Genomic DNA, 22535 nt, shown 5'->3' on the forward strand with positions numbered 1-22535 from the left:
CAGCCATAATCAGGCCTTTCATTTCACCTTCAGGCTCATGTTTTCCTGACTGCATTTACCTTCATTAAATTTCTTTTCTTTTTCTTGCATTTAAATTGTTCTTTTTCATGAACATTAGTTGTCTATATGAAATTGTGAATACGGAACTGTTACAAACCAAAATAACTGTATGCTTTCCACTCTGACAGCTGAAAAACTTAGAAAACAGGCTGCTTATGCTGAGTTTTCTCATTACAACTAAATAGGACTATCTGTAAAATTAGGTAACGTTTTCATCCTTGATGGTTTGTCAGTTGTTAACAACAACAACAAAAAAGAAGACAGCTAGCTGATGCAGCCATCTAAATATGAACATATTAGCAATGCATATCTCCGTTTCAATCACCTTGGCTCTCTTTTTTGGGATGGTTTCAAGAATAGCTATGACCGTGGTGGGATCCTTGACTTGGCCACCTCCTCACAGCCCATGTTGGTGTACTTTACATCACCTGGTATACTCACCTCTGCAGTTTGCTGTGCATTTGGTTAGCATGTGGGGACTCTGTGGAGTTTCTGGGGTAGGACTATTGTGTGCCCAGTTTCCCAGAAATGCCATCTTAGCTTAAGAGGGTGGGTTTTGATGGAATGGTTATTTCGGCCATGACTGGTGACCATTATTCAGGACAATGGTACAGTGCGTGCTGCACAGCTCATGTGCACAAACTTGTGTCAGGGCTGCCCTCAAAGTCATTTTTCTTTTGTCCATCAGTGAGTTTGTCACACCTGTCGCTGTTTCCAGTGGGAAATGAGTTGGATAGACATGGATGGATCTGGGGAGGCTCCTGGTGATACCTCACAGCCCTGTAAGAGCAAACCTCAGTAACTTGCTCCCATTCGCGTGCCTCCAATAAGGCGACCAAACACCCAGCCTGGGTAGCCCCCAGCCGAAAGCACACACACACATCACGCCAGCACGCACATTTATTTCGCTCTTACAACTTATGCGCGGCCTACGCGCTCGCCCAACTGCCTCAACCCCTCAGGCAACTCGGCGGCCCCCCGGCGGCTCGCCGCGACATGGCGGCGGGGCCGCCCGCCTCCCCGCCCGCCCCTTTCCCCGCCCGCTCCCGCTTTGGCGCCAAGGGGCGAAGGCGAGCGGCGGGATGAGCGCCCAGCGGCCCGGCCACGTTAACGGGTACGGCTCCGGCGCCTCCTGCCCGGCACGGCCCCGGGGCTGGCGGCCCGGAGAGGGTGGAAGCGGGGGGCTCCCGGGCCGGGCCGGCCGCTTTCGAGGAAGCGGCGCCCGGTTCTCGGCCGGGGAGCCGCGGGGGCAGGCCGCGGGGCGCTGCGGGGCGCTGGGTGTTTCTAGAAAGCGCCTGCGATTAGGGGTTTGGGGGTTGAGCCGGGGAGAAGCGGGGTGCTGGTATTCAGTGTCGCTTCTCGGTGGGGAAGGTTTGTTTTCTGCTTTCTCTCAAAAAGCTGCCCCCCGGTGAGGAAGGTGTAGCGACCTGCGGGGAAAGGTGGCGAGCCTCAGGGCTGGCGGGCCCGCTTGGTACAACGCCGGTCACAGGCAACACGGGGAGCCCTCACGGGGCCGGTGTGGGGAGCCGGCTGGCCTTTTTTTATTTATTTACTTTTAAAAAAAATACCCTTCCTCCTTCTTGCCCTGATTGCTGCAAGTTGAGTGTCAGAACATTGGTAGGTGATCTTCAGGAGCATAATCCATCCTGCAGAAAAAGAAAGAAAAAAAACCTCCTTAATACATTATAGTTGGAGTATAGTGCACGTGGTATCACAAACCTGAAAGCTGCAGGAAAAAAAATTAAAAAAAAAAAAAGCCCGATACCCTGTTGTTCCTGAGTTGTGCTACCTTGTTGTGTAACTGACCACCATAAATCTTGAAGTGATGTATTCTGTTCTAGGATCCTCAGCTACATCTTTCATTAAGGAAGACTTTTTTTTATTTTTTAGTAGCTGAGTGAAGCTTCTTCCTTTCTGAGACAGCATGTTAGTTTACTTGAAACCTGGATGGATGCAAAAGAGCTGAGAAGAGAGGCATTGTCCTTTAGTTACAGAATCTTTCTCTGTTTACCTTTGAAATACAGTTTATGCAGACTTCCCTGCAGACTGCAAATCACTGTAGAATTTGAAGATTTTTTTTCGTCTTCCTTGAGTGGTGTTATCTTCATGGCTTTTACTTCCCATCACTTTTATTCATAAGTTCTTAGGAATTATCACAAGGATAAACCTTATTTGCGCGTTTTACAGCCAGCTATCATATTTTCTAGAATAGCCTTTATTCGTGCAATTCTAGAACTTATAAATGAGTGTGAGGAGGATGACCAGCTGCCCAAAATCTATAAACTTAATTTTCCTCTGTGTGCTTGAGTGCTAGCCAAGTCCTTGGCTTCTGCTCAATCAGAAATGAAGTGTTTTATATCCATTTCACACTCCTGTGTTCCTGTGCATTGAGCTGAGGGAATTATCTAGCCAAACATTGTGATGTTAAGTAGAAGTAATTGAGTAAGGGGTTTTTTGTTTTGTTTTTGTGTTCCCTTTGATGTAAGCCTTCTGCTCATTTTTCAGATATGCTCCTCTCCCTGTTAAGTTGGTACTCTGAGGGACTTCCACTTACATAGCGTTCTGTACTTATAAGCAAAGTAAATAGGGTCTTTTGTTGTTTTTTGAATAACTAGGGTTGCTAGGGAATAATTTAACAAAAGGAGATCTCAGGATCTCTTATTTCAGAGTGCTATTGTTTTTCTGGAGAGCTTTTCTCAGAATATTTCATTTGGTGTAGTTCTGCATTGAGTCTTCTGTGTCTCTGCTGAGGGCTCTCTGAAGACATCCCTGTGAATGTCACTTAGTTTGAAATGTATTAGAGTAATCATTTGAAGTCTGATGGTGTTTTGGATTGTGTAAACCTACTTTTGTGACATTTTTTAAATAATCACTCAAATCAGTTTAAGTACTTTTTTTGTATTTTAATTAACCTGTCACAGTTCAGTTTGGTGTGGAAAAATGGCAAGAATAGTAAGGCAAGCCTTAAATCTTTCTGCTGTGAACTTGTTCTCTGCACCCTATTCTTTCTTAGTAGGATACCATTCCAACCCTTTAGCTGAAGTGATCGAGGGTAGTTTGGACACTCACATTTTTGTGTTTGCTTTCACAATTGACATTTTTCATGCTATTTACAGTGTTGTCAGTGTGAGAGGTGTGCTGGTTGCACAGAGAATATACGTTTCTCCCACCTTACACTGAGATGATGGCCTCAATGATAATTCTCATTCATTCCACGGAAAAGCCAAAACTGCTTAGTTGTAAGATGCCATATACAAACAACTCAAAAGTAGCAATTTGGTTTTAGAAGATAGCACCTTTGTAGTTTTATCATTTGTGTACCAGCATTCTCTTCAATAAATAGTGTAACCTCAGTGTGACAAGCTAACTGCAAGCCTCAAATATATGCTATTATATTTTTTTGTTATAAAAATAACAACTAACAAAATATTTATCTTCTAATGTTTGTGCTTGGAAGGCGCTGGTACTAGAGTGGCTACAGGATGTCTTGCTACTTGCAGTTACCTATGAAGTATTTTTCTGCATGGCTCAACATTGCTAGAAGGGTGTCTCAGTCTCCTTCCTCTTTTTCCTAAAATACCTTAAGCTGTAGTCCTTGGTAAGAGGGGCCCAAGAAGAAAAGTACTGCACTGCTTGTATTTTTATAGGCTATTTACTGTCTGGTATTTGAGATGTTCCATGAATCACTGGAGAGCTGCTAGAATCATGACATCAGTTTGTTTTTCAAGTGTAGCAATGGTAAGTGGGATCTGGGGTAAGCTTATTTGGATTCAATATTTTCCTTGAAATTTGCTAAGCTTTAATATATCAGAGGGGAGAGAGAGATGTCTTTTCCCTCTTCGAACTGGAAAGCACAGAATTTTTTCTTATGCTGTCCAAGCAGCCACTCAACCATAAGGAGGCAAAAGAAAGTGATGAATCACATCCCCCCTGCCTGTTCCCCCACACAAACCCCCCAATGTAGGGAAAGAAACTACTTTTCATGCCACACTTACATATTCTAAGGGAAAAATTCTTCAATCTATCTCGTATCTTCTTTTAGGAGGCCTTCATAAAGAGCATAATCTCAAAAGCAACTTAGCAGGGGCCTATCAGAATAGTTTACAAGGTCAGATTGTTGCCAGTAAGTGTTGCATTGAGAGGCAAACTCACGGCTATAATTGTACAGACAGAAACGAAAGCCTGCACAGGAAGCTTCCAAATAGAAATCTAACGAACGCTTGTCGTAGGCAGAAGTACAAAATAGCTTAGATTAGAGGCTTGCAGTTAGCGCAGTCATCATAAAAAAAAGATTATGTTGTTTGACCGAAAAGAATGCCAGTACATGATATACCTGAATCTTAGAAATATACAAGGCGTTATCTATCAAGGATAAATTGCTCTGTCTTTGAATAGCTCAGTGCTCTGAATAGCTCAGCCTTCTTATCTAAAACTGAAATTTGCAACCTCACTTGGGTGCCTTTCCCCTGAATGGAAATGTTGCATATATAAGTTCTTGGAAAGCACATAACACTGACTATTTTACTGCTAAAATATTGGTGAATACACTGTGGTCTTAGCCACAGTCTGATCCTGGTTAAATTAACCTTGTACACATTTAAAGAATACAGTCTGTAATAACTGTACATATGTGTTGTTTACTGATTTATTTATTTATTTATTTTCCCATAAAATATAGTTTTGGCAATGAAGCATCCTGCAGAAAACGAGAGGATTATTTGGAATGGCCTGAATATTTTATGGCCGTAGCATTTTTGTCAGCACAAAGAAGCAAAGATCCAAGTTCTCAGGTAAGGAGGCAATGCATAAGAGTAACATAACCTAATCTGTGTTGCACATCACATCAGATGCACATGTAGCACTTTCAGGGTTTTGTTATTAAAAGTTATTTCAGTATATAGCTATTGAATTTTTAACATGGTCAGCACTTTTTGTTACAGAAATTCTCTTATTGGGTCTGACCTCATGTGTATAATTCTGTGTGTACGTTTGCAGCTTGGAGTTTTGTAAATCTTCTCTTCATCTGAAAGTTAAGATGACATAGACGTTTTCTTCTTTTTCTAGTAAATATGGTTACTGTTAGAGGAGGATGTAACTACTGAAAGTTTTAGGCTGTAATTTTTTAAGACATAGCATCTTAGCAAGTTCCTTTTCCTCACCTGTAAGAGTATAAAAATTCCCTGTTTTTTGTTCTTGGATTGATTTCAGTTGTCATCTAGTTTGGTTTCTTCCTTCCAGTTCTCCTTGTCCCTCCAATTCATTGCCTTTCTCTCCATTCTTTACTTCTTTCACGTGCCTTTCTTGCACTTGAACATCGGTTGGAGTTGATAGATAACCTCTCCTGAAACATGCTGTTCTGCAGCGCCCAGCATCCTGTTAGTCTTCTTTTGTGTGACAAATTTTTGGAAGAAAATCCCAACAAAGCAATGGATTAAAATGTGTATTAACAGCTTGCTCAATTACTTGCTGGCTTCTGTACATTATGGCTCTCACTTCTCTGAATCATACTTATTTAGGACTAAATTCCTGTTACCCAAGTGCTGGTTAAAAACACATTGTGCAAAGTAAAATTAAGTCTGTTGCTGTTTCAATACATATAAAATATGGACAGAAAATGTAAAAATGGGGCAGTTCGTCACCCTAAAAGTAGGGCTCCTGTGCAGACTTTTATTAAAGTAATGAAGGGTGGCAGTTAAATGGTCTGGTATTTTGGTACATGTTTGCATAAACAAGCCACAGAGGTTTGTGAGCTTATCACTAGGTCAACACTACCACATTCTAATTTATCTTCCATCCATTTTCTTTAGCTCCTGCTGATAGTTTGGGAAGCTAACCTGCAAGAAAACTTACACTTAGTACAGTTAGTTCTGTGCTGGTCCTACTCCCTGAACTTGGTTCACTTTATAGCCAGACAAGGAATGGTGCTGGCAGACTAGTTTGGGACTGCATAACCAGAGGGTAGCGGGCTTGCATCTGCCCTGATTTATTTTAAAGCTCTGCCAGTTAGGTACAGTTGTGGCCTTGGTTATCGTATCCTTGTTGTGCTCAAGACAGTGCGACTTAATACAGGGTAACGCTTGTATCTCTTAAATTACATTTGTAGGATTGGCTTTTCAAGTTCAGATTTTATTGTGCTTGTTGATACATTATTTTTCATGCTGCTGATACTATATAAGTCTTATTTTATCTAGGTTGGTGCCTGCATTGTAAATTCAGAAAACAAGATTGTTGGAATTGGATACAATGGGATGCCAAATGGCTGCAGCGATGATGTACTGCCTTGGACGAGAACAGCAGCACATAGACTAGACACAAAATATCCTTATGGTAAGGCATCTTGTGGTTGACAAATCAAGCTTTTGATGTCTGTATATGTGAAAGTTCATTTGGTAAAACGTCAGTCAGTTTTTCTTCCACTCAGCCAACTTTGTTAATGTGCACGTGTGATATGTCAGGATAAAAATCACAGCTGTGAAAGTAAATGAAAAGTCTTCATGAAGGACTGAATTCCTCGTGAAATATATTCATGAATGGTTAGCTGGTTTGGATTATGTAATGAAAACTTGTAAATAGAATGCAGCTCATCAGCACACAGTCACAGCGTATGCAAATGATTGCTGTTTCGGTGTGTTTGTCTCCACGGAAATTACTGAGAGCATGTATATGCAAAACAAATAATTGTGTCTAAAGTAGCGGTATTAAAATTGTAAACTCTAGTGGCTGTTGGAAATTCCAGTGTTCAGATGTTCATGGCATAGACAGTGCATATTATGAAAGAGTCGAATTTTGTTTGTCTTGAAGTATATCATCACATTCTGTCATTCCGTGCCTCTATCTTATGTGGTATGCAGTAGATCTGCCCTGCTACAGGTAAAGTGACTTGCACTGTTCATTTCAACCTATGATTTGGTTCACATTTACTAAATTGAGAGGATGAGTGAAGAGCAATGACAGTTTCATGGTAAATATAGGTGAGTGCTGCTTCGGATCCTGTCTTTGCCTTTGCAGCAGGCTTAGTTTGGCCTTCTGCAAGCCTGCTTTGAAGGGTTCTCTGTGAATATTGGTGGCACAAGGCTGTACTGTTGCCCCTCTGGGCCACAGGCTTGAAGGAACCAGTGAAGATAACCCAGTGGACTGCCTCAGGCTTCACTCCATGAGGACTGCCTCTTGGGCATGGAAATGGTATTGGGAGCTGCCTTGTGGCCCTCAGTAGCCTATGTTGGGCAGGAACTGTGGTTAGGACTGATAAAGAAGGAGAGAGTGCACTCTCTCTTCCATCCCCCTTCATCTTTCTGCTTTCACACCAGCTCGTGCTGAACCTCTGTGGGATGAGACCAGTGGAACAGGAAAAATGGGTATTAGGAGCTCCTTCGTGCTGTGCCACATCTTAGTCTGTCCTGGGCTCAGGAGTGGAAGGGGGAAGAGTCACAAAGCTGAACAAGAGCCCTGAGGAACTCTCCCTTTCCTCCTACATAGGTGTGGGGAAATGAGCACCAGAATCTGGCTTTTGGAAAGATACTGACTCCTTCAGTATACAGTATCTACTAATTCCTGTTTTTTATTTTCTTACAGCTTACAAAAATTGATCTGATACAGAAATTAGACTTGCATTAGTTTTGAAATTCCCTGTTTCACCCAAAGTTCTCTCTGAAAACTGACATTATTATAGCACTGAAGTGAAAGATTATATGCAGTGGTTCAGCTCAATCAGTTTTGTATCTGAGTTCTTACAACTCTGGTACTTGTCCTGATTCAGTTTACCAGTTTGCTATAAAACCTCTAACATTAACTCTTAAACTTGATGCAATTTATTATTATTTTTCTTAAGAGATGTGTTGCTGATAGTAGGGCCAGCTCCTGCCAAGTTTTAACATCTACTCTAAGGCACAGCAGCAGTGGTTTTACGTACAATGAAGGTCCCATAACGGTACTGCGTGGTATGACTGCTCTTTATTTATAGGGTGTGGAAACAAGCATTAGCCCATTGATTAAATACAAAGTACTGAAAACAGAATATTGATTTTGGTTGAGTCGTAATGCTTGCTGTTAGGTCTCAGTTCGGAACTAAGATCAGTGTGGGTGGTCTTTGGCATGTAAGCACGTTCCAGGAGAGATGCAGAAACAGGGCGGTCTAATATAAAGTTGATCAACTTAAACTAAAAAAACTGTATGGATTTGTGGGGAATTTTAGCAGGAGATATTGTGAGATTTTTTTTTTTTTAGTTAACACTGACTCCAAAAGATGCAGAATGTTTTAGTGAGTAAAAACCTCGTAACACATGATGTTTAAAAACCGCACTAACCAATCTAACAGCCTGGAGAGCTGATTTCCTTTCTAGGAATTGGTCTAACTAGCACCCTTCCCCCCAGAGAATCTTAGTCTTCACCTCATTAAAAAAAATCACAACTTTGTAACGTAAAATGTCTGCTGTGATGAATAAACGACCTATTTTGTAATTCACAGATCATTTAAACTCTAGCAGTTTCTTATTAATCTTGATAGCACAGTTGACAGACCAGACAAGTATATATAAAAAAAAATCTTCTGCTTAAAAAAATTCTGGTAGATGCAAAGAGACACATAGAATCACTGCTAAAATCTCATTAAACTGTCATGTTTTCCTTTCTGCTTTTACTAATCATCACAGCATTTGTGTAAATTGAACTTTCTATCCTTGACTTTTCCTGACTAGCTTGTTTGCAGATGATACAGTCTTACTGTGTGCTCCATTAGCTTATCATGGGAATGCTGGCACTGTATTCACTACAGCTGCAATGTAACTTATAGGGTAAAGCTGACAACAGTTGTGCATGTACCACCAGAGTAACCTGGAAGATGTCTTTTAGAGCTATTTTATGCATCTGCACCGCTACAGGACAGGACTGGAGTTGAGGAGTGCTGACCTCCTTACTGGTTTTATGTACTGTATTAGTTTAGGTATAAACATCAACTAACTTTTTCACAGGGTGTTTTGGACCACCCTGACTGGTTTTCTCCAGAACAAAGCCTGGGTGTTTCTCTGCAAATGGCTTACTCAGAGACTGCTCCAGAAGCCAGGGTGGAAGAAAGGCTGTAAGAAAGCTCTCATTCTGTATGAGCCTATCATGCAAAGCCTGCTGAGATGGTATGCTTAACCTTCCTCCCTCCCTCAGGCCGTACTGGGGGATATGCAAGGCATACTCTGTTTCATGCTGTGAAAATACCACTGGTGGGCTGCAAAAAAGCCATCTCATTTCTTTATGCACTTTGAACATACAAAATATGTGTGTGTTGCCATGGGACTCTGGAGATGTGGAGCCGTGAGGAAACCCGGGGCCAAGTGTTGTGTAGTGTTGCTGGAGCCCTGAGAAAGAGGAGCAGGAGCCAGTCTGTGCCAGTTGGCCTCGGGGCCAGGGGTCAGTCCCTGGCCCTGTCCGTGTTTAGTAGCACAGGCATAGCAGGGGATTGGGCCCAGAGGCTATCTGTGCAGAAGTCTGTTAGATGATCCTATAATAAATTTATTGAGCTCCAGCAGAACAGATGGGTACATTGACCCCACAGCTCTGATCATTTTCATTGTTTCATGGCTAGAAAACTTCCTGTTTCCATGCTAGATTTATTTATTGTTAGTTTATACATTATTGTGTATGCCAACGTTGTTCTTTTAGCTTTCCTTACTCTGTGCCATCAATGTTTCTTCTTCCTTTCTCCCTCTCCCTGTGCACTTAGTGATAACAGTAATCTTTTGAACTTTTATTTTTTTTAAGGCTAACCAAGTCCCATCACTCTTAAATTTTACTGCATCTTGAAACCTGTTGGCTTGAAATTCCCTAGTGTCTCAGTTATCTGTGTCTGCTGCAATATATGGTACGTTGTACACGTCTAACCTGCACCCTGAAGTACGGCTTCTGTTCAGCTCAGTGTTAAGAAACAGGCTGTGCTTGATTTAAGAAAAAAAAAAATTAAAAGGAATTTACGCATACCTAAGTGTAATCTGAGCTGCTACTGAAAGAAAGCATGAAAATGTGGGAGGTAGTGCTCACTTTACCTTAGAGAGTGTAGATGTTTGCATTTGTACAATCCTGGAATCCTAATGTGGATCGCCTGTACCGGTACTGCACATTCCTTGTGAGAGTTTTGAAACTGATTACAACTTTTCTTTTGAGCTGCAGAATATATTTGAACAGTTAAGTAGTATGGCCTTGTTGTGTCAGAAAGTAGTTAGTGTTTTGCAGAGTGCCATCTTTCACAGCACAAAATCAGGCTTTTGTTGCTTTGTGGGAACTGGTTCTTTCCAGGCTGCCAGTCAGTGACAGGAACGGGGATGTTTCTGTGCACACGAGAGAAACTGAAGGCTAGTTTTGGATACCTACTTCACTAAGATGTTATTAAAAGCTCTTCCTAAAGCTTTGTGTTCAATACAGTGTGTAGAACCTTCTTAATAATTAGACGAAATTCTGGCTTTCAGTGTCAAAGTAAGTGCCCTCTATTACTGTTAGATGAATGCAAGGATTTGATGATGCAGTTTCCTCTCACTGATCATTTAAAGTACTATGTTTTTCTCCTGTTATCGTAAGTCTTCCCACTAATGCTAGTTGCTGCGCTCCTGTTATGCCCTCTGTCTCCACTGTAATCTAAGAACATCTATTTGACAACCAGTCTCTAATTAAGAGAGTTTTAAATTAAAATGACTGGCAAATATAGAAACCTCCTAAGCAATAGGGAAAATATTCAGTAAATATGCTTACAAATATTTATACAGGTTCAGATATGATAAAATATGTGCTGTGGCAAAAAGTATACTCTAATTGAAGAGTACCTGCTGTGTAAAATGAAACAAACTGTTAGCAACATTTTGTCGTGTTAGGATTATGAGCTTTTCGTCATCTTTTTAAAGAGATGAACACTTGAAGATATTCAGGCAAATGTTACTTCTGTAGAAGCTGTTATTTTGACAGCACAAAACTTGATAAGGCACTATGAAGAAGTGTGATGCTCTCTCTCCAACTGGCAGTGCAAAGCTGAGGCTTCAACTGGAAGGAGGATCTATAGGAGACAGTCTCTACCTACAGCCACTCACTCACTTGTCCTGCATGGATTTCTTTCCAACTTTAGTGTCACACACCAAATCTCTAGAAAGCTTGGAGATTTGGAAACACTGAAATTTCTCTTGTTCTAACTGTCCCTTAAGAAACAGCCCTGTGTTCTTGCTGAGATTTGAATAGACTTGGAGCAGCGTGGGAGGAACTGGAAAATGGGTTGCATTGGCTTAGTGCTTCTGAGGTTCTGAGAGGGGCTTTCCTGGCCTGCCCTGGCAGATTTTATGTCATGCTCATAGATGGGCTGAGTACAAATTAGTGAGGTGGGGCCATTCCCTTTTCCTGACTGCAGTCTGAACAGGCTGACTCCAATGAAATCTGGTCACGTTATTCTTGCCTTCCTGCCCTGAGCACAGCAACAGCCCTTCCTCCAACACACGAAGGAAGAAGGGCTGAGGGCAGCATCAGCCCTACGTCAGTGTCCTGCCTTCTGCTAATGTAGTCGCCTGCACCCATCCCCGCGCTTTCACAAAGGGTTAAAAAAAATAATTGGCATAATTCTACAAATTCCGGATCCACTGACCACTGTCCCCAAGGGATGGCACTTCAGACCCCGTGCATTTCAGTAACACCTTAGTCCCTTCTGTGATCCTTGCTTTATCAGGTCCAGTGAGTAGAGGGTAACAGTGGAGGTGGAGCTTGGACAAAGACTGAATGGATGAGGGGCAAGAACATGAAAAGGTGCAGATTTTACCAAAGGACTGAGAACAAGTGGGCCAAATTACAGAACTCCCTGTATTTATTTCTGTGCCAGCTTTATGTTTCAGAACACCTTGCTAGGACCATTTATCTGTATCAAGAACCTGTAGTATTTGTCAAGTTAGTTAACGTGGCAGTATAAAATCTTATGTTAATAAGTAGGTCAAAACTTGTTGCACAACAGTCTGTATTCATTTAATTGTGTTCCCTTTAAGCATAACACCATATTTAGTACACAATTTCTCTAAATTCCTAGTCTGTTTCTGTTAGTAACTAATCACATCAGGTCACTCCCTGGAGGCCTTCCTTTTGATTTCTTTTTAAAAGGTGACATGTTATGGTGGTCCCTTCAGGTCTTCATCAGGCATATGAGTCTTTTAACAGAATTAATAAGCATTTTGAATAATCATATGGTTCCCATAAAATCATTTATCAGAACACTTTTAGAAGGTGGGAAGAATAGTTCTGACACTGCAAGAACGTGTTCATGGTAAGCGTTTAATTACTGAAAAATGACCATTAGTAGGGTTATTAGGGGTCACCTTTTTACAGGTAGGCTTAAGGATGAGTGCTATCTTACATATACAACACGAAGCAATATGCAATTAGAAAAGATGGAAACACAGTATTAATTAATACTAGCAGTAACAAAGCAGTCATCCCTCTGCTTTTTTTTCTTCCTCTCACAAACACTGTAGCAGGTGGTGGGAATGTCACAGGACACACTAACTTCTCGTTGCATGGTTATTTCTTCGGCTAATGAAGTCTTTAGAGAATACTTTTCAAGTCACTTTTCCAACATAGAAACCAATGTTGCAGACCTACTATAATATTAACTATATGTGAATAATATTTAAAAAAGGAAAAAAAGAAAAAAATAGCCCAAACCACTACTGACACTGGGGGCCCCCACAGGTATTGTAAAAACTCTTAGTTCTACCAGTCTGTTTAAATAAACAGCTTTCAGGGTTCTGAATGCTGTGCACCTGTGAAAGGTTACTCTAAGTTAGCCTCTTACTGTCTGAGAGAGAACAATATGTTACTAATCCTAGTTGGAGCTCTTAACAGGCTAGAAAACTTTGTAATACTCTAAATGTGGTACTTATTATACCTAGAGATTTTGGACTCCTGGATTTGATTTCTGTTTCCTTCAGTAATGCTCTATAGAAAGTTTGGCAGGTCTATGAGATAATCTGTTACCCATCGAAATTTCTTATTTATAAATGGATCAGTAGTCAATGCCTGTCTGCCAGAGAGAGGGAAAACGAGGAAGAGGGGATCAAGAGCAATGGCAGAAAACCTGAAAATATTTGTCTGATGCTTGTACCTTCTTATGGACCATCTAACATAACACCTCAGACAGGGGCCAGTAGCAGATGTCTAGGGGAACGTATGCAACAAAGACACATAAAATGGCAGTACCCTAGAATAATAGTCTTCCAAGTTCCAACTACTGAGACAGGATCGTTTTGTATTTAATAGCCCACTAAACTGGAAAAAAAAATACTGGAGAAAAAAGATGACTTCTTGAATCAATGTAAGTCTTTAGTTCCCTACTCCTTTGTGCAGTAAGGGGTATTTAGTTGATCAACAGCGTGCATGCAAAGCCCACCTCCTTTTGTTTTTGAAATTAAATTCTGCCAGTTTTGTTAGAGACCTCGCTACTTCTTGTCTTGGAATGATTAGTTTCTACTTCTCCCTTGTTATCATTGGTCTGTCCTTGTCCCACCACTCTAGAGAGTTGTCCTTGTTCTTGACTTCAGATTGTATTAGCATGATCAGGAGGCAAATAGTTTCCCTCCCTTACTCCAGCTGATTATCTTTTACAAGTTATTTTTGGCCCGAAATTGTTTTTGTTTGGGAGATTTGTTGTTGAAAATTTGCAGAATCCTGCAGTTTCTTAAAGGCTCTTTCTCATCAGCGCAGGAAGGAAGCTTGTTGTAGTACTAATAACGAAATGTGTCTGATTTTATGGCTGAAGATTTCTGAGTTTTAGTTAAAGAAAAATATTTACTGAAGGAATTAGGGTTGTGGGTTTTTTTTTTGTTTGTTTTTTTTTTTTTTACTTCCGTGAGCCTTTGAAAACATTCCCTCATCCTTCTTTCTGGAGGCCTTCGAGACTGGTGCCTGGGACGTAAGTATGTTGTTCAAAGAAACTTAAAAGTGATGGTTCTGACCTGTCAACACAACCTGGTTCCAGCTGCTGAAATTATGATGCTTTGTTTTTCCCTCAACCTTCTGTAGCCCCAGATAAATAATTCTGTGGCTGTTTCATGTGAAGGTAAGATTACTGCAACTCAGCAATATGTTTGGAGTTAAAATTATTTTCTGAGTCTTCTAAGTTCGTAAAATAGTATATCTTATATACTTAATGGAACATGTTTAAAATCGTGTGATTTGATTACAGTAGTAATAGAAATAATAGTAATAGAAACCTCTTTTTCGTTGTTAATTTCCTATTTTTTATGTTAGTTTCTGGCTGTACTGTTTATGAGAAGGTATGTGGGCAGCATAATCATGGCAGTTCTGGGGACTGCTTGTAGAAGTTGATGCTCCGCTTTCTTTAGCAAGTGTTTGGTCCTTTGTGACTTGCCAACGTGGAAAAGTTTGTGTGCTGTAAGTTAGGCTGTAAATTTCTAGTGCATTAGCTGCTACATAGAAAATTCCATGTAGACCCTTAGCACATACGGAAAACATTTCCATTCGGTTCTTGCATGTTGAAAGTGCAACACTCAGTTACTCTGTGCAGTGAGATCATTCACATGTGAGGTCAGTGCATAGTAGCAACTCTACTGTGAACTTGGGCTCTTAACTTTGCCCATTTTAATTTTCCCATATATGCAAGGGAGAAGAAGATTTTTTTAATTCATTCTTCAAGATGAGCAGGGGAAAAAAATGCTTAATGTCTGCACATGCAGGTCTCTAGATGAGCTCAAACCCACGCTTCACTTCAGCACCTGTTTACGAAGTAAGTCAGGGTACCAGACAGTTTCTTAGTAGATAGGTGTATGAATTATGCAACTCGCTGTCATTCCTAGGTGTAAACAGGAGGTTCTAGCAGAGATGCTCTTTCCTAATGTTTTTTTCAGAGGTTCACGGTGAATGACATAAACTGAGCTTTTTTCACCTTTGTTTGAGGCATGTTAGGTAATGTACTGATGTGTACAGCATAAAAACTTGAACCCTAAGTTGCCACCTGTCCAGAAAGAGCTATTGTGTTATGGTGGAATAAGGCAGAGTTGTCTGTTGCTACCTGGGCTATCTGAAATCCATGGCAAAATAGAGGACTTTGTTTTCTTGCTTGGGAAGTCTGACACCTTTTAATGAGCAGTAAACTCGCTTTAATATTAAAGCTGGGACGTTTTTATGGTTGAGTGTGTCTTGTGTATTCTTGGGGTGAGAGAATCATGCAGCAGCGCTGAGCAGTTCTGGGACCCAGAGGACAGAGCCGCTCAGTTTTACTTCATGATCCTCCTGCCTTTAAGAGCACACAGTGCGCTCTTATAACCATAAGAATGTTCCTATCTGTGCATGTAAACACATAAATGAGCTGTTTTATACTGGCAATTAGATACTCTAGAGAGTTGTGAAGCTGTGAGATATTGCTTCACTTAGGGTGGTTGCAACTACTTGGCCCACAGCCTAAGGCTTTGTTGCTTGCTATAGGTGTTAGCAAATGGCAATGCTAATGTGCTTAATGATATCATTACTAATCGGCAGCCTGGTCAGAACAATTGACCTTCATTGATCTTGGTATTTCTGCTTTTATTTCTTCCTTTGCCCTTTATGACAAGCTGTGCAAGCTATTTGCCTTTGAAAGGATGTAAGCAGTTATATTGTAACACTTTAATTTTAGTTTGACTGATTTATTTTAATGAACAGTATTATGAATTGTGGTTGGTTGTTTTTTTTTTAATCAGTATGCCATGCTGAATTGAACGCCATCATGAACAAAAACTCAGCTGACGTGAAAGGCTGCAGCATGTATGTTGCCTTATTTCCATGTAATGAATGTGCAAAGCTCATCATCCAGGCAGGTAAGGAGTAGTGCCAGCTTGATTTGTCAGGGTTGCAGAGCTGCCGTCTCGTTGGTATCTTATCACGGATGTATTTGATGTTAAATTGCTGCTGTTAGATCTAAATTAATTGCACTGTCAACTTCATAAGATGCTACTTGTGGGGTTTTTTTTGCATCTGAATGGTGCCAAATTTTTCCAGTGCTAATTGCATCTTCTGTGATTCTAAGCGTGCTTCTAATTTAGGTTTGTAACTTCTTAGACCAGGAGCTGCCAAAGAACAACACAGGCTTTGCATATAATTACTGTCAATTTTACTGTGCTCTGACACATTGAATAGAGTAGGGCAGAAAGAAATAAACTTCTGCATGACAAAAGGTCTGTTGGGAGTATATACATGAAATTTTAATTTGAATGTGATGCATAGTAGATATTTGAAGATTTTAAAATATCTTTGCACATAAATGTCATAAGACTTCTATGATCCTATTTAATTATGTCTTTCATTACAATTGTTATAAATCTGTACCACAGCAGCAAGTGTGCTGGCCTAAATGTGTCGCCTTTTCCAGATTAGGCATATCTGCAATAGGCTTCAGTTCCATAAAAATCTCTGCTTAAGGCAGCATATATTTTGCAGCCTTAGCATGGATTGCCATTCTGGGGATTTCCTCTTGCCACTAACGGCCATTGGAATCTAGGAAGAAAGAAAGCAGCAAAAAGAATACTTCTTTATTTTGGTCAGTAAGGCTTGAAGTGAAGAGGAATGAAGGTGGAAGACAATCATATTCTGTATGCTTAATTCTCTTATTTACGGAATAAAAATCAAATGGTTTTCAAAATAGATTTGTTGCATGTACTCAGTATAGTCACTCACTCATCCTTTTCCTTATGCAGGTCGGTCAGCAGAAAAATAGCAGTGTATTGATATTTATGGTATCCGCTAATACAGTAAGATATTGATAGGCTCTGAAACATTTGTAACTTCTCTTGGGTCAGCCTTTACGCTTCTCCTCTAAGTACAGCACAAATCGTTAATTTAAGCATAGATCATTCAACCATTTGAGAGAATATGTGTTTATAAGGATTTAAACCTGGGATTTAAAGTTATTTATAAAATGGAAAACAAAAGAAAAAGAAAAAACTATGCATTTGGAAGGGGAATGACATTTGGGGTTAAGTTCTTTGTGAGGAATTTCATCCACATTAGAGAAGTAAAAAGGCAAGTTTTCAATAACTTTTTGCAAAAGTACTTATTTTCTAGTCCATTTATCTTATGGGTTTGCTGGCAAGTTTTTGGTTCTGGTTTTCTGTGGTAAACTTAGGTGAAAGTGGAGAAAATATTCTCTAACATTTTTAAGAGAACTGTTTTCCTTACACACCCCTCTATTCAAGTGCAACCTGTAATATTTGGGAAGCAGAGACGGATCAGAGAGTTCTAAAGTATGTGGATGAGTGCCGTCTTCTCTGATTTTGTGTACCAGTTCTAATGTCATTACTTTTTTTTTTTTTTTTTCTCCTTTTAATATAATCCTAATATTTTTTTTCTGTATGACCTTTCTAGGCATAAAGGAAATTATTTTTATGTCTGACAAGTATCACGACACTACTGAAATGACAGCAGCACGGCGGATGTTTGATTTAGCTGGTATTGTATACAGGCAAGAGAGCTTTCAATTAACTTTATTTTTATTTTGGAAAGGAAGAAAATGATGTGTGACAGAGACCAACTTCAGGGCAATTGTTTTTTTCTTTGCATTGTGCAACGTTTTCTTCTCTGATCTGTATGCCTGCAAAAGATACTGGGTTGATGGACTGTTGCACCATTGTTTTTCCCTAGAGTATGGTTGAAGTTCAGTTTCATAATGTTTGTATGAGAAAATGGTCCACTTGGACCATTCCTGGACTTTTCTTTAGAGACTGCCAGTGAAATTGTGGATGTGATGGTTCATTTGTTACATTGTGCTCAGAGTCATCACTGACCCTGCTTTGAACAGGAGGTTCGGTAAGATGACCTCCTCAATTCCCTTACAACATGAATTATCCTATGAATGGACTGAAATGACCAATTTATTTTCTATGGATTACCTGATACGTATTGAAAGCTTAGTATCTTCACATTGCAGTCAATTTAGGCAGGTATCAAACCAGCCAAACGTATATAATTATTGGTGCCTATAGCTGTCCAGTCTTCTTTGGTCAGCTTTTCTTGTGATAAGAGTGTAAAGCATGGAATATTTGCCTTAAAGAGAATTTGAAAAATGTTTGACGACTAGGATTTTTAAAGATGCTGGCAGAGATACCTAAAGACAATCAGGGTCAGGATTAAAGGGAGGGCAGGGATAGGTGACATTATAGTGGGGGTCTGCTACAGGCCACCAGACCAGGAAGACCAAGTGGAGGAGGCCTTCTGTAGATAGGAGCAGCCTTATGTTCACAAGCTCTGGTCCTCATGGGAGACTTCAGCCGCCCTGATACCTTGTTGGAGGGACAACAAAGCTATTTTGCCTTAGTCTTCACTGGCAAGAGCTCTAGCCACACCGCCCAAGTCACAGAAGGCAAAGGCAGGGACTGGGATAATGAAGAACAGCCCGCTGCAGGAGAAGATTAGGTTCAAGACCACCTAAAGAACCTGAAGGTGCACAAGTCTGTGGGACCCGATGAGATGTCTCTGAGGGAACTGCCGGATGAAGTTGACCCTGGAGGTGCTCAAGGCCAGGCTGGATGGGGCTTTGGGCAACCTGTTCTGGTGGGAGGTGTCCCTGCCCATGGCAGGGGGTTAGGACTGGATGGGCTTTAAGGTCCTTTCCAACCTAAACCATTCTATGATGTGTTCAACAGCCAGTTTGATAGCAATAGCATGCTGTGGGTGAGGGTAACTATGCAGTCAGGGAGGCTTTGCAGCTCTAAAAAGTTTTTACAATATTAATACAAAGGCTTTGAAAAATTTGCAAACATAACAATTCTGACAGATAAAATTTTAGGATGAAAGGTACCTACTGGGCTAAGAAACAACCATGAAAAAATATAGCAGTACTTGAAATTCAGTTTTAGGCCTTCAGTGTATTTTGTGTCTACTAAGACTGTTTGACTAAGAAGCATAAATCATTCTCTTGCAAGTCAAATCTTGTAAATTCTACAGGGTGAGAAGTGTTTCTTGTATTTCGGACTGCTATTCTGGACAAAGTGTGTTGCAGTCCTTCAGAGATTTTGTGGTCAGCAGCATGAGCTTTTCTATGTTGATTGTTCTTCATTCTTGTATTGATTATTAAGGATGTAGGTGGTACTTAATGAATCTCTTGAACTGAATTGCAGAGCTTAATTAGGCACTAAATCCACACTATTTGCATAATCCTTTGTTTACTGGTAGACTGTAAAATATATGCTCAGTCCCCAAATACCTTACTTACTAATTGCTGTAGCAGATGCTCTAATGATAATAAAAGGAAACATTTTGTGTCTGTATTAATTTTATAGTTCTAAAGTTACAATTTTTAAATGATTTCCTCTTAACTAGTTTGTTTTTACCCCAGTACAATATGTAACATGATCTATTCCCCTAGCACAAAAAAATATTAAAATATACTGAGGCAAAATATCAAAGTTCTTTGAAAACTTGGTGAGGGGAAAAAAAAAGATAAAAATATTTATCAAAACATATTTCAAATATTTTATATACACACATGCATATATATATATATATAAATGTGCACAGTGTATGGAAATATTTACATACACATTTACGTATACATCTTTATGTGTAAAGCATTTGAAATATAAATATATACGAACAAAAATCCCAGCCCTGGTAACATGATGCCACCGCCTGCAGCTAAGTTGTTAGAAGTCCTTTGACTCCTGGGTAATTTATGAACTCCAATAGCTGAAGAATGTACAGGCTAACCCACTCCATGTGTCTTTGTCTTAGTCTTTCTTGTCCAGGTTTCTCGCAGTCTGTTGCACTGTAATTGGCTCCCACAGAGATGAAAACTATGTGAATCCAAGGAGGATTTTTTCTTTCAAAAATTTAGCTGGAGCTAAAGCAAGCAAAATGTTTTAACTACTCACTAACTAATATCTGTATTTTTCTTTATTTTAGGGAATTCAAGCCAAAATGTAACAAGATCATCATCGACTTTGATTCAATTAACAGCAGACCAAGTCAAAAGCTTCTGTGAATTAAGTCTCATTAAATCTCTAGAAGACTGTGATTATCCTTTTCTAAAAAGCTGCTAATGCCTTTCATCTTGAAGTTACTTGCAACTTTTTAATGGTTTCTATAGCTAAAGTAGACTTCTAAGAAATGTAAGGCATAAAATGTTTCCCTCACTTCATCTTGTCACGTGGAATCTAAATCTACTTAAAAAAAATGTAATGCCTTTATCAAATCTGCTTTAAAAGTCTAGAGACGTGTAGTTGAGACAATATAATGTATGTAAAGAAAACTGTTCTGATTCTTGCTGTATTCATCACCACATGCTCTGATAGGCTGTCAGCATTCATTTAGACTCAGTTTAACAGTAGTTCTTACTGTAACTAGAGGTACATCAGAATATGCTAATATATGTTGATCTCTCTATGTGGGTCTAAATAGTTGATTCTAATAAATAACAAAAAATGTTACCCATGCAAATACTAATCTTCCAACTAGCATAACGCTAGTATTTTAAAAGGCTATACAGATTAAAGAATGTGTGATCTTCTACATGCATTATCCAACAATCGGAATATTGATTTTTCTTTTAATTGCTATCTAACAATGTTATATTTGAGGAGAGCTGAGAGAGGAAGTTGTTCTGAGAGTGGTCCATGCTGGAGCAAGCTTCAGAATCCTTTCAATTCCCTTACTTTTCCCAAGACTCTAGAACTGAGAGGGTTAGAGGGAGTAAATCATTTGTCTCTTACCTTTGGGACTCTTATTTGGAGCTGGTTTTCATGTATAGAAGGAAATTAGTTTATTGGTCTAAGTTGTTTCTAGACAATCCAGCATAGTTCAATCTTAAAATTAACCTGTAAAGTAACTGAATCATTTTTTGTCCTCTGAGAGAAATTGGAGATATTCAACCCGTATCCATATCTGTGCCAAAAGAGGTAATTATGGTGTTAGCTTGTTTCCCAGTGCTGGCGTAGTACCTTCATTTTCATAAATGTTGCCTAAAATAATGTCCTTTTTAATTTTATCTTGAGATCTGGGAATAGATTTGAGTTCCTTTTCTCTAATTTGATTTTTTTAAATTAAATATGCCTAATGGCTTTGTTTAGATAACATTGTTGGTGGTGGGTTGTTTTTTTGTTTTTTTGTTTTGCCTTTTTTTTTTTTTAAATGTGGTTATACTTCAGTGAGCTTTTATTTTCTCAGTAAAAGCTTTGTTTCATATTTTGGGACATTATGTAATTTGGCTTCATACCAGTATTATTAAAGTCTTATTAAAATCCACTACGTTGAAGTAGACTCATTATTATAATATTAAACCATGTGCTTGGCTCCAGAGTGCTGCTGGTTTTGCAATCATATGCAAAGCATATTTTGTGCATTTGTGATATTACATAAAGGGTAATGTTCACGAACCATTTGGCTACTAAAGGGAGCATTGTAATGTATTATAAAATGTGTCCGTTTATAAAGTAATTTCTGACTTTTTTTTTTTTTTCTTACAACTGTTTTCCACCTCAGAATTGGTCTGTGGCTTACTGCCAGAAGAAGAAATTTGCACATATGTGGAGGGGGAGGGTGAAACCTGAAAAATTACTTTAATAAAATGTCACTAAAACAGCTTATGCACATCTTTTTCTTTGGCCTAAATTAATAAGTAGAAGCATTTTAAGTTGCAGTGTTCTGACAATGGGACAGAGGGGAGAAAAGAAGCAAAATTTTGGTTTTGGCAGCAAAACTGCTGTTTTCCTCATAGGTAATTGCTAATCTTTTATACTTATAAGATGTATGCATTGTAATTCAGGTTAATTTAAGCTTTTTTTTTTTTTTCTATAAGGCCTTGGATAACAAGAATGTATAGTGTACATAAGTCAAAAGGTTTTTGAACCAAAGTTCAAGTGTTTTTTAGGAATGCAATGCGCTAATTTTTATAACCCCCCCCCAAGACTTCTGTTTGTGTAACAAAACAGCAGCACTGGAGAGTATGATAGGATTATAGATTTCTTCCAATCGGTGTTTTTGATCTGTTAAAAGCCATGTTTATAACCTTTCAGAGTAATTTTCTGTTGATACAGGCTAGCAAGTAGGTACTCTGATTTCTAGAGCAACTTGATAGAAACGGAAAAAAGTACATACACTCTTGAGATTATATATGCTTAGCCTGAGCTTAATGTCTTAGAAAAATCTTGAAGATGCTTTGACCCTTACTGTTTCTGCGCATGCCTAGAAATCTATGTTTCTGGCTTTTATTATCATTTTTTAATCGTTTAGGAGATAGTGCTTTGCCTTCCAAATAAAGAATAAATATGTCAATTACCAGAGAAAACAATGAAAATTGTTAAACATAATAAACTGTGTGTCAGCTTCTGAAGCTCAGGTTGAGGATGCATAGAACCATTCAGGCTGGTAAGACATTTAGTCCTACTAATTCAGCAATTAATCATTTAGTCCTACTGTTGAAATCATCGTTGGCTGGGAAGTTAGATCCAGTTGTTCAGGCCTTGTCCAGTTGAGTTTTGCAAATCTCC

General features: G+C 39.4%; 1 protein-coding gene across 1 annotated transcript; it reads left to right on the forward strand.

Moving 5' to 3' along the window:
* Positions 1-1122: 1122 nt before the first annotated feature.
* DCTD (dCMP deaminase) lies at positions 1123-21156 on the forward strand. The gene is made up of 6 exons (XM_032187418.1): positions 1123-1174; positions 4739-4850; positions 6252-6387; positions 15759-15875; positions 17419-17515; positions 19954-21156. The coding sequence occupies exons 1-6, from the start codon at positions 1143-1145 to the stop codon at positions 20030-20032; spliced, it is 573 nt and encodes a 190-aa protein (XP_032043309.1). The 5' UTR covers positions 1123-1142; the 3' UTR covers positions 20033-21156.
* The last annotated feature ends 1379 nt before the right edge of the window (positions 21157-22535 follow it).

This window comes from Aythya fuligula, chromosome 4, assembly GCF_009819795.1.
Source record: "Aythya fuligula isolate bAytFul2 chromosome 4, bAytFul2.pri, whole genome shotgun sequence".
NCBI classification, from domain to species: Eukaryota; Metazoa; Chordata; class Aves; order Anseriformes; family Anatidae; genus Aythya; species Aythya fuligula.